Source organism: Arachis ipaensis, chromosome B04 (assembly GCF_000816755.2).
Source record: "Arachis ipaensis cultivar K30076 chromosome B04, Araip1.1, whole genome shotgun sequence".
NCBI lineage: Eukaryota > Viridiplantae > Streptophyta > Magnoliopsida > Fabales > Fabaceae > Arachis > Arachis ipaensis.
This window is the reverse complement of record NC_029788.2, coordinates 119,389,924-119,402,991: the sequence shown is the minus strand read 5'-3', so window position 1 is coordinate 119,402,991 and position 13,068 is coordinate 119,389,924. Positions and strand designations below refer to the sequence as shown.

The following is a 13,068-nucleotide window of genomic DNA, read 5'->3' as shown; positions in this document are numbered from 1 at the left end:
AAAGAAAAAATATCTATTATATATAATTTATTAAATAAATTATTAAATAAAATATTTTACTAATTTCAAAAATTAAACCCATAATTATAAATGGTAAACGGGTCGAAATTTGCTGGATTGGTTTGCGTAATCTGTCAAAAAAGACGGATTAGACTAGAAATTTTTACAAATTTTTCGATTTTTTATAAATTTTTAGGATGTTATTGATCTACAAGAGAATGAAAATGATAATTGAAAATGTCCTAAGTTATATTTTGGATTATATTTCATGTTTGATTGAGATAAACTTGAAGATGTTTAATTATATATTTTGGACAATATTACGCTTGTTTTGTTTTGGAGTTTGAACAATATTAATTTTATTATTTTGTTTCAAAAAATTTGATTTATAATTATGTTTATTACATATTTATAATTATAAAAACTTTAATATTTATGAATTTAAAAATTATAAATTTATTAAAATAATTGTGAAATTATATATTATTTAATATTAAATAATTTATGTAATTATTTATTTTTAGTTTTTTTATTTTTTTAACTAAATCCTCTTTTAAAATGATGTCAAATTTAAAATTTTGTTATTGAATATGATTAAAATGGTAAAAGCACTCTAATCTATTTTCCTATAGTTGTGCATCAATGAAAATATAAAACCACCTTGTATCTAACTAATTTGAGTTCATCTTTCATATATAGTTTTCTTCTTCTTTCAAACGCATATATTCTCTAAAAAGATATTCATTTATTATATTAAAAAATTATCAATATATAATAATTAGACTTAAAAAATATAAAGAAATAGAAATAGAGAGAGAGCCTAATTTAATAATTTAATATTATATTTTTTGTTTGTATTTTTAAATATTAATAATTAATTATCGAGAAAAGGACAAATAGGTCCTTGATCTTTTGGTCGGCAGACATTTATATCCTTGAGTATTTGAAAATACATTTAAGTATCCGATTTTCTCAAAATCTGGACATATCCATCCCTGAATTTAATTTGTCATTTTTTAAAAACTCTTTACGTGTGCATCCGTATATTGGCCAGGCCAATACAACGAAAGCCATGTTTGATTTTTTCGTTGAGTCTGTTAGATCCAAGTGAACAGAAGAATCCACATGTACAGGTTTTGATAAAGTTAATGACTTAAATATATTTTCAAATTGTTGGAGATTTAAATGTTCGCAGAGCAAAATGTTAAAAATCTATTTGTCTTTTTCTCTTAATTATTAGTTAAAAATAATAAATTTTGTTTACTTTTAATATATTTTTAAGAAAAAAGAGAAAAGCATGCTTGGACCCACGTAGACACGTCATATTTGTCACAACTATCATGTATTCCAAACATCATCGTAAAACCTCTCTATCTCTGCTTTCACTTTCTCTACAATTCCTAACCTTGTCTCTCTTCAACACCATCTTCTTCTTTTTCTCTTCTTTCTATCTTATATGCTTACCTTTTATTCTCAGTCTTTAATGGCTGCCCGTATCAAAATTCCGCGTTAAATCAATCGTGGGTCGGTGCAAGTTACCATTTTTCTCCTCTTTTTGGTTGTCCAAAAGATACCCAATAACAAAAGTCTCCATTTTTCTTTTTGGGGTGTTCTTTATTTATTTATTTTCTGGCTGCAATTTTCAACCAAAAAAATTACCATTTTTCAATTTTGTTTAATGTGAGAATTTAGTGCTTCACAGAGCATTTTCTTCCAACTGGATATAGGTGCAAAATTGAACTAGAGTTGTGGCCTTTTATGGTAGGTAAGAGCATTGATGCTAATCGAAGATGACAAGTTATGAGACATTTATAGTATCCATCAGTTCGGTTTTTGCTTGATTTTGATTATTGTGGAGTTTGGATTTGACACTATTTGGGGCCAAGCTTTTGTGTGTCAGAAGGTCTCTTTTATCTTCTTCTTTTCATTTGATGTGATTATCAAACTTTTTCATCAAGTTTGATCATTCACCTTTCTTTTGTTATTTTATTGGAAGAAAGGGGAAATCACTGAGCTGTGAATAAGTGGCTAGTTTCAATCAATTGGCCTTTGATGAAAAGCAAGACAACTCTGATTTTCAGCTTTACTTTCTTTGTTGAGTTTATGAGCTGGTAAAAGGCATGTGTATGAAGAAGGCAGGCACTGATACTTTCCCCTCCAAAGGAAGCTACATTGACCCCATTGAGCTTCACTCAAATTGGAATCCATAGATGTTTTTTCCTTAGTGGACTTCTCAAGTTGCATTTTTTGCCTTTTTCTTCCTTAACAGGTACTTCACTTAGTTCAACAAATCTCATTTTTCCTAATTGGTTTTTCAGCTCTCCTTAGTTAGTAACCAATTAATTGAGTTGCATCACTTCCATTTTAAGTGGATACACAAATTTTGTGTCTGATTTCAATTTCTTGTTACCATGTGAATAAGTTAAAATTGTTACCATAAAGAGACTAGTTTGTTCTGCATATGTTTAGCACATAATTTCCCCCTTCTTGTTAAGGTGTTTTCCATGATCTAATGCCCTTTGGGGATTAGAGAGAGTGAAAATGTGTGTTTTTATGGATTCCAACTTCATTGTTTCATTTCATGGTTTTGTCCATCAATCAGATTCTTAGATCGTAGCTGCGAGGACTTTTGTATGAACACAGCCAAAGTAAAGCTAAGATTCCTTTAGCATTCCAACGGAAGAGAGGTAGAAGAAGGAAAGTCAATTGTGCCAATTACCATGGCGAAAAGACCCCCGAGATTAACTGTGCAGTATGAGAAAGATCAATCTGGTTGTATGTGGGGTTTTATTAGTATGTTCGATTTTCGCCATGGTCGCTCTACTCGTAGGATGATTGCAGATGCGAAACGCAGCAGCCAGCATGCTGTAGGTAAGAACAGAGATACGGTCTAAATTTGTAATTCCAAAATTGAACACTTTTTTTATGTGTTTGATCAATGTACCCACCAACTGTGCATGTAATGGCTTTGCTAAATAGTGTGGCTCCAAAACTTATATGTACTTATCTATTATGGGTATGTACTTATCTATTATGGGGTTAAGTTGATTTTTCGATATTTTTGAGTTGTAACTTTTCATCATAATATGCCTTCTTTGTTTGTAACGGTTGTGGAATAATTTGTGGTCCAGCTATGCTGCATTAGGCAAAAGGATCAGAATGATTGTTATTCTTTCTTTCATCAGGTGCTGTACCTGTACCTACCAAGAACAAGTTTGAGACATTAAGCGATTTGGACGAAGAATATCAAGGCCATCTTGTATGTCAGTCCATCCATATGTTTATGCATTTACTCAAAATTTCATGCTTCAAACTTGCAAGGTAGTCAACAAAAGTAAAATTAATTTATTGATTTTAGTGTTCACGTATATTTCAGGAAAGAGGAGAGAGTATGAGACTGATTGAGATAACTGATCCGGATAAGCCTAGTATGAAGAAACTCATAGAAGAAGAGATGTTCATCGAGAAGGATGCGGTGAAGGATCTAGGTCATGCTGATCAAGTAGAGTCAAAGAAATCCAGAGTAGCAAGTGAAGTTTCCCCAAAGACAGATTCCAAAAGAAAAAAGAAATCTCGAAAGAAAAGCCGTGATATGGACACCCATGAGTTGAGTTCGGATGCAATGCTGAAGTCTGAATTCCTGCATAACCCGCATTCAAGGCAACAGTCAAAAGATAATCTTGATTTAGACAAGATAATGGAAGACTTTTGTCACGTTAAGGGTGGTTGTTCTGTGATGCATGACAATGACAGCGAAGTTAATTCACAATCAAACCAAAATTATGGTGTTTCTGAAAACCTTGCAAGGGATGCAATCCATGAGTTTGTGAATCAAATGATAGCAAATGGGAAAGATCAGGCAGAAGATGGAAAATCCAATTGCTCAAATGAACTCATGGAAGCACTTCAGGTTATAAGCTCGGATAAGGAATTGTTTGTTAGACTTCTACAAGACTCAGATTCAATTTTATTGAAACATGTTCAGGAGTTGGGGAATTCTCATGCAATAAATGACAATGAACACAGCTCAGTTATTGGCTCCAAGTTCTCTGTAGAAGAAGACCTTGACAATCCGAAACAAGAAAAGGAAACTTTCAACCGTAAACATCGTAACTTTTTCAGGAAAAGGTCAAAGTCTCAATCAGAATGTCCTACAAACGAGAATGGGAAAACAGAGTTTACAAATAGAATAGTCATTCTGAAGCCTGCACTAACAAGTTCACGAAGTTCTGGAAGCATCCTTGCCTCTTCACTTGATTCTCATGATGTTGTCCATCACAAAGGTCGTTTTGTGAAAGTTAGTTCACATTTTTCTCTTACAGAGATAAAAAGGAAATTGAAACATGCCATGGGAAGGGAGAAACATGGAAACGCCGAAGGGATCTCAAGAAAGCTTCCGGATAAATGTCAAAATAAGGGGCCAGGGAGCAAAACCATTGGGAAAGACAATAATGTTGGAATGAGGTCTCCAACTAAAGACCATTTCTTCATGGAAAAGATTGCAAGACCTATGTTTGATGTTATGAATGGAAACAAGACCGGTGCTTCAAAACACTCCGAATTTAGTGTGGAACATGAAAATGACAGTTCCAAACAAAGGGTTTCTAACTTATATATTGAGGCTAGAAAACATCTGTGTGAGATGCTAGACAGTGGAGATGAGAACACAAACATTTCAGGTAGGCAGAGCCCCAAAACACTTGGTCGAATACTATCTATTCCTGAGTACAACTTTTCTCCCCTTGGCAGTCCCGGACGGGATTTGGAACATCATTTTGTGACCACAAAGACAAGATTTTCTGTGTCAGATAGACCTTCAGAGGTTAATCAGGATAACTTGTCACCCAAGCAAGCAACCTTTGTCGATCCTCTGGATCAGGCAATGAGCAATTCAGAAAAGCAGTCCAGCATTTGTGAAGAAATCTCTAATAATGAAGTACAACAAACTAATTCACAGTCAAACTTGGCACATGATGTTGGTTGTGTTGATACAGAAGAAACCTGTTCTCCTGTTATTGATGAGACAGTTACTGAAGGTACCATGTTCAAATTATATGATTTGAGTGATAGCTGCTGTGATAAACTTTGGTGCATATGGGTTTATGTGTGTTCTTTTATTTATCATTCTGTTATTCTTGTGCAGTTAACGTAGAATCTGAAAAAGAGACAGACATTTTGCAATCATCCCCGATTCCAGTGGGATTCGTCATGGAAAAAGAACAATATTGTGTGATGTTAGAAATTTCTGATAGTACACAGGGTTCTTCATGTTTGAATCAGGTTATGTCTCTTACTGATAGTATTTATAAGTGAACAAATGATTTGTTGGACTATAAGTATAATGTAATAGAAATGTACTATCTAAAATGACCCCTTAAGATATTTTGTAAAGTGATGTCTGTATCTGTAAAATTTTATCTGACATATCATTGGTATTCCTTTTTTTTTTTTTCACAGGTTGTTACAGAAGATGTCCAACCATCATCTCCACCATTATCCCCTTCTCACTCGTCTGTCGCAAAGAAAATTGAAGAGATAGAAAGCGTTACAGATGTTTCCGGCCGACCAAGTCCCGTATCTGTTCTTGATACTCCATTCTTGGATGAGGATTCAAGTCCTGGATACTCGAGATGTCAAGCTGGTATGTTTTCCTGCACTTACTAGAACATTAAAGCCTCTCTGGACTCTCGCTTTTGTTTTTCAAGTTAAAACCATAGTTTTCAAAATAAAAATCTGGAAACTACTTGTTTTCAGTGGTTGTCTAAACTGCAAACTGAAGAGCTGAAATTCAAATAGTATGCAGGTTGACCAGGGTTCTCTAGATTGTACTTTATCCTTAAATTGACCTATAAAATCTTTTTACATTTGTTTTTTTTGGTATATTGTTATTGTTATTATTACAAGGACTTGGAAACAGCCACTGATATAATTATCAGGTTAGGCTACATACATTATACCCTTTGGGTTCAGCCCTTCCCTGGACCCCGCGTTAACATAGGATGTTTGTACACCGGGCTGCCCTTTATTATTATTACAAGGGGCCAATTAACCAATTACAATTGTTGGAATATCTTTCTCTTTATCATATTAATTTTAATTCATTCGTGATCAGTTAAATTGCCAGTACGACCGCTGCAATTTGATGAATGTGACTCTTCGCCTGTTGATCAACTTGAAAGAGGAAAATATTGTTTCGAAGAGAATGAATTGATATATGATTACATTAAAGCTGTCTTACAAGCATCAAGCTTGACTCCGGATCAACTGTTGGTGAAATGCCTTTCATCAGACGAGATACTCGATCCTTCCTTGTTTGCTCAGATAGAGTTCTTCCCCAATCCACTTTGCCATGACCAGAAGCTCCTATTCGACTGTATCGAGGAAATTCTCGTGGAGGTTTGTTGGTATTACTTTGGAGTCTCACCTTATGTATCATTTGTAAATCCTAGCATAAGGCCAACCCCAAATATGAAAAGGGTTACTCTCAAAGTCTTTGAAGGAGTGTGCTGGCATATCCTTCCCCTGCCCCCACCACGTACCTTGGAACAAATCGTTAGAAAAGACCTGGCGGGGAGTGAAACGTGGATGGATCTTCGACCTGATGCCGAAACTGTTGGCTTCGAAATGGGTGAGGTCATTCTTGCTGAACTGATGGAAGATACAATATTGAGCTTTATAAGTGAAATCCCTGAAAGTGAATGTTCTCAGCTTCAACTTGAGGCTGATAACAATGAGAGCACCATCAACTTGTAAAGAAGATACTTCCTCAGTTCCAAAATATCCGTCACTTTGAAAATTCGGCACATTTTTTATAACAATGTATTTGGAGCTATTGTAGCCAAATACATTGGTCCAAGGATGTACTGGAACTTCAAAATGACAGAAATTATGGAACAAAAAGAGTATATATCATGCAGGGTTGATAGAAAATGATCAGAAAGAATACTGAAGAGGTAGACTTTTGTAAAGCATCATTGAAGCTTGGTGATATTTCTTGACTATGCTAATATCAGATAGTATTGATGTGAATGAGGATACACAATAAGGGACTGCAAAGTGCAAAGCCACAAAAAGTAAATAGGAAACCAAGTTGCAATTGCTTCCTGAGGAAAGTACAAAAACTAGGCTTGTTTACAGTGACAAAACAACAGTTTTATCCAGTGTGCGAGACATGGCCAAAGGTGTTTGTAGATTTTGTAGAGAGCTATTATTGTTTTTTTTGGCTGATGAACTGATCACATTAGTTAGTTGGTTTGTTGTAACTTTGTTTGATATCATCCTTACTTCTTTGTATATTTGCTGTTTTGGTGTTTGGATAACCTGTTACATTTTATACAGTCTGGAAATAAATGAAGTGTGAGATCAGCTTGGAGTAATTTTGGGATTACTACCCTTCTGGATATCTTGAATATTCATTTCTATTTCTTTCATTTCAAATTTGTTATATTATATGCAGTGAAGTAAACTTCATATGTACAAGTATAATTTTACAAATCAATGTGCAAAATGTAATTGATTAACTACAAAAAAGATTCAGAGTTTATATGCTAGCAAGCTAAACAATACAAATATATATAAGAACACATACCATTTCCTCTTAACATTGTTACTTCTCTTCTTGTAAATTACTGAAGAGGAACATAGGAAACATAGTCAAAATGAGCATTAGATGCCGCCATAGTACTTTATAGCCATTGTCCTTAAGTGCATAACTGTATTACATGAAAGCTCATTTTTTTTTCATGCCAGTAAGACAAGTGCAAAGAATATGATAACCAACTAAACATAGGGATCTCGAATCAGTAGATGCCATTACTTTTGCTTCTTATTAGACAGTGTTGAAGGAACTGATGCCTTCCTCTTGGTGAACGCACTAGTTCTGCTTTCCAATTCTTCATCGTATTCCTCGTCATCTAAAGCATTGCTTGCGACTGAAGCAGATTCTTGAGCAATTTTCGCTGTCTTTCTTTTTTCGGCTTGCATTTTGGCATACAATTTTCTGTCAACAGGGTCATCTGAGGGACCAACTTTGGATTTCCGTGAAACTTTTGCACCTAATCCAAGCCTACAATGAAGCATAGAAGTGTGATGATACAACATAAGCAGTAGGTATCACGCCATAATTCAAAATAGTGAATTCAAACTAATATTGCTACTATTGCTCGACTGTGCTATTGTGCCATATCAAAATTCAGAACGTGAACAAGTTAATGGTGCTAGTTACCTTTCAGGCCGACCCTCTACTTCATTATCCGGTTTTTCATCATGATCATCAGCACCTTTACTCATACTATTTACCCATGCCTCAGCCTGCCAATCAGAATGGCAGAGAAGTATATAAATACAATGGATTACATCCTTGAAAATGCAAAATATTGAATGAGCACCAGTCTTTAAACAACTTTTTTTGGGGGGGTTAATATGCAAATATACACAAACAAACTAACTTGTTATATAGAACAATTGACTAGCTTAGCAAATGCACTAAAGAGAACATTTTTCACTCCATATCTAATGTAATGCTACATATGAATGAACATAAAAAAGAAAAAAAGGTTTGGTGCACAAGGCTCCCATCTGCTTAAGTCGGGGACAGGAGAGGATAGCCTTAACTCCCATAGGTGGAGGGTTGTTTCAATGATTTGAACCCATAACTTTTAGCCTTTTAGGTCACAAGGCAACAATCTTGCCCTTGCAATGCTCACTCTTCTATATGAATGCACAATGATTGCACATAAAAATAATTCACTGGCCACTACTAACTAGGCATACACAAAAAATGAAAAAATAAAACAAAATTCACAGCTAGATAGACAATTACCAACTTCAATGCCTTGTCCAACTTAACAATTTGGGGCGTGCCGGTTTTCTTTGGTGTTTCTGCAGCACTCATTTCGAGCTCTTTGTGCCCTGATAAAGTGAACAGATTACAGAACAATTAATATCCATTTCATGGTTTTGAAATCCAACCAGGGTCCATCAAATATTCCAAACCTACATTTCATATTCTGAATTTCTGACAACACAAAAGTGCACATCCTACCAGAAATAGCAAATCCAAAAGAACACTTAGTAATGCCTTGAAGAAACGAAGTTCATCAAAGTTTGCACTTTTGGTAATAAGGATTATTGTTTCAGAGGAACCAGATACTTCAGTACGGACAATTATTGAAAAACTAGGGAATGAAAAAAGAATCTTGTTTTGTTCAACTCATAATGTGCTGCATCAATTCAAAGTTTTTCTTGTAAAAACTAAAAATCCCAAACAATGAAAAATTCAAATTCAACGATGGAATTCATTACAAAGTGCACCACTCATAGCATTAATTAATTTATTTGGGAAAGAGAGAAACACCGTCAAGCATAGTTATCAGAACCGAACGGTAATCGAACCAGTCAGAATACTGGGTCACTAGTTCAACTGGTGGATCACGGGTTGAACTGGTGGATCCGGTCTCACTTAAAATAAAACTATAAAATCATATTAAAATTTGAAATACATGTCTTCACTAACACTTTAACAACAATCAAGTCTCAATTCCTAAAAATAACTAATACGAAAATAGACATTAAATCCAAAGGACATACGCATTGTTGCCTATGCATTCCTTCACTTAATTTGAAGCATAATCAGTAAACTCAATTACCACTCAAAAGTTATGATGTAAACAAGTACAGACTTTGATACAACAATACAAACTCCCCTTGACCTAATCATCTTCCTTCTTATCACTATTGATAAGCTCAAAACAATGCACACAGCAGCTGCCAAAGTAAGCAACAAACCTGAATAATTTCCCCTTAACCAGCTTTTCGGAACAATATCAGAACCATCCTCTCCATCAAGACTAATCAGTATAACTAATCATCAATTTATCTAAATCAATTAGCATCAATTTATCTAAAACTACATTAAAACTGAAAATAGTAAGCATAAAAAATTAATAACCATTAAAGAATAACCTAAAAAATAAAACAAACTCACCTACAGAAGCAGAAGCAGAAGCTGAGTCAGGGACGGCGAAGCTTCGGAGTTCGGAGCTTCAGCACAGCCACACGCAGAGGATGACGAGTCACGCGAAGGAGGCAGAGACCGGCGACGAGGAACACGGCATGGAGGAAGGATAACGGAGAATGGCGGCGCGGAGGCAGGAGATGCGACCTCTGTTGGCTGACCGGCGCGGTGAGTGAGGTACGGAGGAGAGAGAATCGGTGATGAATGATGAGCGAGTGACGAGTGAGTGAGGTTGGTTAGGGTTTTTCAAATTTTTGTTTTCAGATTTCAAAAAGGTATTGATCCGGTTCGGTTTTTGAAAACCGGACAGGGTCGCCGATTTTTCCAAAACCCGTAGGGGTCAAACCGGGTAAACAACCTGAGATCGGACCTCTTAGCGAATTTCGATGGCAGTTTGAAGAAGCAAGAAATCTTGAAAAGTTTAGATGAATTTTTGCATTCAAGTATGGTTACTGCTGCTGCATGAAATCTTGTTGTGCATTCAACTAGATGTGAATGAATATAGTAGTTAAGGTTAATTAATTTCTATGCAACGGTTGTGACAGATTATCATCGCCTGAGTTATCAGAAATATTGGATTTTTTTGCTTTTTGGACTTGATAAAACTATGTTCTCTTCCCTTCAAACACCTTCCACACTTAGCTAAGCTTGTTGATACTATTGCAAAAGAAAGCTCAAACTTCATTCAGAATCTTCCCAAATTGGTAAGCTAAGCTTCAAATTCCTTGCATAGTAGCAGTGAAAACAGGCTGTAATTGTCAGAATGTCAGGTTAAGTTGCGTATATGATCTCTTTAGGTGCAACTCTTGTGTTGTCATTGTTTGCGTTTATTTTCAACCTCTCCACCTTATTATATTTTAATGCTTTGAGTATGTCGCTTAGAATGCTTCAATTTTTTCTACAAAGACAAAGCATATTTTTTTCTTTTAATGTTTGTGATTTTCTTTCAAAATATCTCTTATCTTTAATTTTGTCCTTAATATTTTCGATTTATTTAATTTTATTTTTAACGTTTTTTATTTGTGTCAAAATTCAAAATTATCTTGGAAGTTTTCAATTTTGTCCCTAGCGTTTTATATGGAATTAATGTCTAAGGATAATTTTGATACAAATCGAAAACAGTGAACATAAAATTGAATGAAACTAAACATTATGATTATTTTAAAAAAAAAATTGCAGATGTTAGGATTTAGGGTTTAGCCATGGTTAATGTGACCACGAGAGAACTCACCTATAAATAGATAGATGTGGATTTTTCCTTTGTGTTTCTTTTAGCATTGGAAGACTGTAAAACATGATTTGAAAGACAAACTATATTTAGCTCATTTCAACATATGATTTTCAGCCTCAAACCAAGGTTAGAGCTAGCAAACTATGATTTGCCAACTACAAACCAGAACACACTTTAGTCTTCATACACACTTGAAACAAGTGAATATCTTTTCAAACAATCAATCACCTAGTACCTTTCTACATTATCCTAACTCTTTTGTAGGAACAGCAACAAGGGTGTAAGATGCCAAACCAATTTATGGTGTATCTAGACTTCTCTGTTCTTCATTGATTTATCTACATAGAGAACATCTTCAACCCAAGCAACAATGTTGAATGCTAGGCCTTCTAGTACTCTTGAATAACTCTCTAATATTGCTTTTCCAACATCCTGCAAAATGATATAAATTTTCATTCTTGATAAGTCCATATGCTCAGTTTAAATTTCTATATTTGTTAATAACAATCTGTCTCTAGTACTGCATTTACAAAAGAGTTTATTATCACATTTTATAATAATCTTTTTCTAGTGAGGAATAAATATGTCATGGGGGTTCGGCTATATTTTTATGTTGGTTGCCGAAGACCTAACACAACCCTCCTCCTTTATCCGGGCTTGGGACCGGCTATGTACCGCAAGTGTAACATAGGCGGAGTTTTTAGTACATTAGTCTTTTTCCTTCTCTGTCTTTAGAGTTTTACCTATAAAGCACGGACACTGACACAGATAGTAGATATGACACGGCACAACATATGCAAATATACTTAATTTTTTATTTTTTATAAGACATGCGAACACAATATATATAAAATATAAAATATTTTTTAGATAAATTATAATAATATCTTAATTATTGATATTAAAATACAAACTAATGTCATTAAAGGTTTTAATCTTTAGCATATGTAAATACCACTTAATCTCAAGGAAGGTGAATGTAATTTACTAAGATCAATATGTAAATAAGAGGATGATTTTCCACTTTATATAACAGAAATCCAAACTTATATATATGTACATGATTTCACATACTCCACCATCACTATGCACAATGAATCAATGATAAAACTTTATGATTCAATATATTGCAAAACTTATTACCTTGTTATACTGAATCTTGCATGTGTCAAGAGAAGTTTGTGACAGTTCAGGATATCTTTGCTTCAGGCAGAACAACAAAGTCTCTGCTCTCTCAGCTAAGGTGTAATTCTTGTCCTTCCGGTCGGCGTCGGCCATGAGTTCCTTCACTTTGCTCCAGGATGATTTGGAATGGCTCAGGCAAGCTTTCCGGCGCCACGAGTACATCGAAGACTCGACCCTGTCGGCCAGCTCAAGTGCTTCATGCTCAGAACTTATCTTCAAGTAGTCAAGAAGTTGATCAGCTGAGAATTTCTCTGCAGCAGACATGTAGTGGTAAATTGTGTCTCCCATATTTGCTCTTCCATTCTGAGAGAAAACAATGTTTTGAAAAAGAGCAGATGAAGTTAGCATCATAATTCAGCCACTATGAAAGATTGAAAGAAAAACTAGTAGCATGAAAAAAAAAAGGTTTTGAAAATTGAGGATTAAATTGGTAGAATTAGAGGTTCAAAGATTTAAAGATTTAATTGAAGTTTAATCTATTGAAAAGCTGAGAATTAGCAGACATGTAGTGGTAAATTGTGTCTCCCATATTTGCTCTTCCATTCTGAGAGAAAACAATGTTTTGAAAAAGAGCAGATGAAGTTAGCATCATAATTCAGCCACTATGAAAGATTGAAAGAAAAACTAAAAACTAGTA

General features: G+C 34.6%; 3 protein-coding genes across 8 annotated transcripts in view; 1 reads left to right on the top strand and 2 right to left on the bottom strand.

Annotated features, from left to right (window-relative positions):
* LOC107635037 lies at nt 1,370-7,376 on the top strand. 2 transcript variants are annotated; one of them, XM_016338388.2, is made up of 8 exons: nt 1,370-1,903; nt 1,997-2,269; nt 2,603-2,871; nt 3,186-3,259; nt 3,359-5,036; nt 5,144-5,280; nt 5,458-5,641; nt 6,113-7,376. In XM_016338388.2, exons 3-8 carry the CDS (start codon nt 2,721-2,723, stop codon nt 6,751-6,753), a joined length of 2,865 nt encoding a protein of 954 aa, XP_016193874.1. In that variant the 5' UTR covers nt 1,370-1,903; nt 1,997-2,269; nt 2,603-2,720; the 3' UTR covers nt 6,754-7,376. The 2 variants fall into 2 exon arrangements, with proteins under 2 accessions (XP_016193874.1, XP_016193875.1); XM_016338389.2 differs by having other exon boundaries at nt 1,371-2,269; nt 3,377-5,036; nt 6,113-7,365.
* On the bottom strand, nt 7,217-10,435 carry LOC107635038. 3 transcript variants are annotated; one of them, XM_016338393.2, is made up of 5 exons: nt 9,986-10,435; nt 9,787-9,861; nt 8,822-8,910; nt 8,225-8,310; nt 7,217-8,065 (listed from the first exon to the last, which is right to left on the bottom strand). In XM_016338393.2, exons 3-5 carry the CDS (start codon nt 8,891-8,893, stop codon nt 7,813-7,815), a joined length of 411 nt encoding a protein of 136 aa, XP_016193879.1. In that variant the 5' UTR covers nt 8,894-8,910; nt 9,787-9,861; nt 9,986-10,435; the 3' UTR covers nt 7,217-7,812. The 3 variants fall into 3 exon arrangements, with proteins under 3 accessions (XP_016193879.1, XP_016193877.1, XP_016193878.1); XM_016338391.2 differs by lacking the exon at nt 9,787-9,861 and adding an exon at nt 8,999-9,039; XM_016338392.2 differs by lacking the exon at nt 9,787-9,861 and having other exon boundaries at nt 7,501-8,065.
* Nucleotides 11,311-13,068, bottom strand: part of LOC107635039 (rop guanine nucleotide exchange factor 3) — a 6,895-nt gene continuing 5,137 nt past the window's right edge. For all 3 annotated transcript variants that reach the window (XM_016338394.2, XM_021121800.1, XM_021121801.1), the window contains 2 exons: nt 12,390-12,734; nt 11,311-11,678 (listed from right to left, as the gene is read on the bottom strand). In XM_016338394.2, coding sequence (XP_016193880.1) covers nt 11,556-11,678; nt 12,390-12,734 — 468 coding nt within the window. In that variant the 3' untranslated portion in view covers nt 11,311-11,555. The remainder of the gene's footprint in view (nt 11,679-12,389; nt 12,735-13,068) is intronic.

Bases quoted from the DNA above. Each gene is read 5' to 3' on its own strand.
- LOC107635038 (XM_016338391.2), bottom strand. From the start codon at position 9,038: ATGTGCACTTTTGTGTTGTCAGAAATTCAGAATATGAAAT. The intron at 8,311-8,821 runs GTAATTGTCTAT...TCTGATTGGCAG, and splicing joins TGGACAAGGCATTGAAGTTG to GCTGAGGCATGGGTAAATAG. The intron at 8,066-8,224 runs GTAACTAGCACC...GCTTCATTGTAG, and splicing joins GTAGAGGGTCGGCCTGAAAG to GCTTGGATTAGGTGCAAAAG.
- LOC107635037 (XM_016338388.2), top strand. From the start codon at position 2,721: ATGGCGAAAAGACCCCCGAGATTAACTGTGCAGTATGAGAAAGATCAA. The intron at 2,872-3,185 runs GTAAGAACAGAG...TTCTTTCATCAG, and splicing joins CAGCAGCCAGCATGCTGTAG to GTGCTGTACCTGTACCTACC. The intron at 5,281-5,457 runs GTTATGTCTCTT...TTTTTTTCACAG, and splicing joins GTTCTTCATGTTTGAATCAG to GTTGTTACAGAAGATGTCCA.